We start from the raw sequence: 3443 nt of genomic DNA, 5'->3' as shown, positions 1-3443 counted from the left end.
GGGGGGGCAAAGGCGGGTGAGAAAGAGGAAGAGGTCAAGATACAGGGAGAGGAAGAGAGACATGGGGCAGGGGTAGAGAGTTGGAGGAGAGAGAAGGGGAGAGATCGAAGGGGCAAGCGAGGGGGTAAGATGGATGTCAGGACAGAAAATGAAGGGAGAGAGAAATGAGAGGACAGGGAGAGGGTGACAGTCAAGAGAGATGAAAGAAAAAGAGACATTAAGTGATAATAATAATAATCACCACCACTTACTGATGCTCACGTGTGCCAGGCATTGTTCTAAGTGCTTTTACATATCGCCGTCTCAATGGAATCCCCGTGACAGCCCTGATGCAGGTTACTGTTATTATCAGCAGCACAGAGAGGTTAAGTAACTTGCCTAAGGACACACAGCCAGGAAGTGGCAGAGCCCGGTTATAGGGCACCAAAGTCTGAGCTCTTAACCACTACCCTATACTGCCTTTCCGGGTATGGCCAGTCACAGCAGAGCGGAAGACAGGGAGACAGTGAGAGAGGAACAAAAAGATGAGCATTCAAGGGAGAGAGATGGAAGGGGACGGGGGACAGAGAGAGAGAGAGAGAGAGAGAGAGAGGTGAGGAGAGGGAGATGAAAGAGAGAAGAAACAAGGGGAGGAAAAGGTTCCCCTCATCCCTTTAGCTCTCTCCAGAACAGTCCCTGCCTCAGGGCCTTTGAACAGTTCCCTCTGCCTAGTTCTCTCTTCCCCCAGGGAGCCAAACGATTTGCCTCCTTCCCTCCTCCAGTCTCTGCTCAGCTCGCCCGTTATTTGAGAGACTTTCTCTAACCATCGCGTTACTACATTTCTTTCCCCTAGGACGATGACAATGATTTTGTTTATTGCCCGGCCCCCGCCTCTGCCTCATTACGCTGTGGGGTCTATGAGGGAAATGCTTTGCTTGTTTCGTCCATTGTGGGGTCCCTCTCTCCCTGAAGGGCACCCTGTACAGAACAGATGGCAAATCAATGATTGGTGGATCTGTTAACTAAATTAAGCGTCCTTTCCTCTCCCCAGAGGACTTAAGAATCATCAGTGAGATGCCTTAAGATCTCAAAGACCTCAAAAACCACCTCAGAATGTCACCATGTGGACATCAAACCCTCGAGGAGAATTAGGGTGAGCTCTGCAGAACAAGAGGATTAAAAAAAACCCTCTCCCCACTCGCTCTGTGTGTCTGAATCAGGAACGTGACTCTATGCTTTCCCTAAGATTAGAAGGTCTTGAATGGGCTTGAACTCTGTGGCCGTTCCAACTCGCTAGCTGCTTTAGAAAACTTCTGCGTCTTCCTGGACTTCTCCATCTATACTTGCTGGGCTTTTGTAAGCGACCCCTCCCCTCCCCCATCTCATGGTACAACAATGCCCTCAAAAACCCTTTTAGAAAGGTTCTATGCTGTCCCTCTTCTACAGAGAGGTGGATTCCTTTGCCTAAGATCACCCAGTTAGAAAGTGCGGGGCTGCAACCAGGATCCAAAACAGCCTGGCTCCAGAACCACACTTGTAACCACGGACCGTGCCCCAAAGCATCTTGTCTTGACAAACTCGGGGCTCAAGGGACCTGAAGATTTCAGGGATTGTCAGAACTGACAACCCACCAAGGAAACAGACATCGGGCAAGTTGTGCTCCAATCTCCTCCTTTGTTGATCACTCTTTTTGTTCATCATGGAATGTGGGTTGTCATGGTGACGGGAGGAGACCACAGAAACTACTGAGATAAAGGGAAATTTAAAGTGGCTGGGAAAGCATGCTTCTTTGAGGGCAAACTTCTCCAAGCCAGCCCGGCTTCTGTTTTCTTTCTACCACCTGGGACCCTAAAGGGACAAAGCTATGTGGAAGACGGTCTCTGCTACCCACAGCCAGCCCCTCTGGCCTCCACTGCCAACCTCCAGCCCCCGGCTCACCTCTGCCGCTGCAGGGAGGAAGTCCTCTCTGGGACGTAGCTGGCTCCCCCGTGGTGGCCGTCCCCGCTTCCCCCGCCGCCTCCCCGGGCCCAGGGCAGAGCGCCACCAGCTGCCGAGGAGCCCCCAAACTGCTGAAGCTTGGAGCTGAGTTCACTGATGATGCTGGCTTTTACTGTGGCCAAGGCTGAGGCCTGAGGCTGGGCTAAGGGCCCAGGCAGGGGGGGTGGTGGTGGACCCGGGCCCTCCTCCCAGGGCAGCAGCTTCCGAGGCAGGGAGGAGGCGGATGGCAAGGGCACTGGTGGGCCTTCTGGCTCTACAGCCCCTGGACCGCCGGCCACACCTGCCGTTGAAGGTCCTGAGCAACCACTCAGGGCCAGCAGCCCATCGGTTCCAGCCCCCGTCACCGAGACGGTGGGGCTGGTGGGAGTGACAGGGTCTCGGAGTCCCCCACCGGGGCCAGGCCGCAGGCCTCCGCTGGCCCCAAGCGCCCGGCCCCGGAGCTTAGAGGGAGTCATGAGCTGCGGCGGGTATGGTGGGCCAGGAGGACCGCTGCCCCCGAAGGCCTGGCCGTCCAGGTAGGCCACATACGTGTCCAGAAGCTCCGGCCCACTGGCCACACTGGCCACCCCGCCGCCAGCCCCGCCTTCGGCAGACAGGCTGCTCAGCGTGGACGCGCTGCTGATGGTCTCCAGCGGGTGGTCACTGCTGCTCCGACTGTCCACCTCCTCGATACCGGAATCTGTGCCAGCTGGAGGGTCTGGGCCAGGCTGTGGGGCAGGCGGAGGCGGGGCGGCTGGGGCTGCTGGGCCCGGCGGAGGCGCGTCCCCAGCAGCTGCGGGGCCCGCCTGGGTCAGCGTGGCCACCTCGCTGTCATAGGAAGTCAGGCTGGATGCGGTGGAGTCCAGCGTGGGAGGGGCGGCGGCCACGGCAGGGGGCGGCGCAGGGGGCGCTGGGCTGGCCGCGGTGGGTGGGTCCGGCAGCGGGTGGGGCGGCCCCGGCGTGAGGGGCGACTCGGGCTTCTCAAAGCTGTTGGAGAACTCCAGGGGCGGGGGCAGCGGTTCCACAAAGAGAAATTCGCCGTCTTCCACGTCCACCGACGGGGCGGGGGGCGGCAGGACCAGCAGGGGGAGCCCGTTCTCGTCACTGCCCCGCGGGGAGGTCGGCGAGGGGGGCACGGACCGGCGAGGGCTGGGCGGCGGGATCCCCGGCCCGTCCTCCGAGGGGGGCACCCTGCCCCCCGCCCCACCGGCCCGGGGCTGGCAGTTCTCGAGGAACCGCACGTGGAGGGGCAGCCGCTCGGGCTCCTCCGGGGCTGCGGACCTCCAGGCTTTGCTCACCCCGGGGTGCGGGGCCGGGGGCTCGGACCCCAGCTGCAGCAGGAGGGGCCCGACCCCGGGGGCGGTGGGCGGCAGGCGGTGCAGCAGGGAGCGTCGGGCAGCTGGCGGGCTGGCCGGAAGGGACTTCTCCTGGCTGCCCAGCCCGGCCCGGTAGCCCAGCTCCCGGCGCGCCGGGTCCGGCGGGGGGGC

General features: G+C 60.7%; 1 protein-coding gene across 1 annotated transcript in view; it reads right to left on the bottom strand.

Annotated features, from left to right (window-relative positions):
• The window catches only part of SHANK1 (SH3 and multiple ankyrin repeat domains 1), a 40183-nt gene that overhangs the window by 723 nt on the left and 36017 nt on the right, over positions 1 to 3443 (bottom strand). Inside the window, 1 exon segment of the mRNA XM_024768221.1 lies at positions 1907 to 3443. This exon segment is cut by the window's right edge and continues 102 nt beyond it. Within this exon segment, the coding sequence (XP_024623989.1) occupies positions 1907 to 3443 (1537 nt within the window).

Source organism: Neophocaena asiaeorientalis, unplaced genomic scaffold, assembly GCF_003031525.2.
Source record: "Neophocaena asiaeorientalis asiaeorientalis breed wild unplaced genomic scaffold, Neophocaena_asiaeorientalis_V1.1 scaffold629, whole genome shotgun sequence".
NCBI lineage: Eukaryota > Metazoa > Chordata > Mammalia > Artiodactyla > Phocoenidae > Neophocaena > Neophocaena asiaeorientalis.
This window is presented reverse-complemented; position numbering and strand designations above follow the sequence as displayed.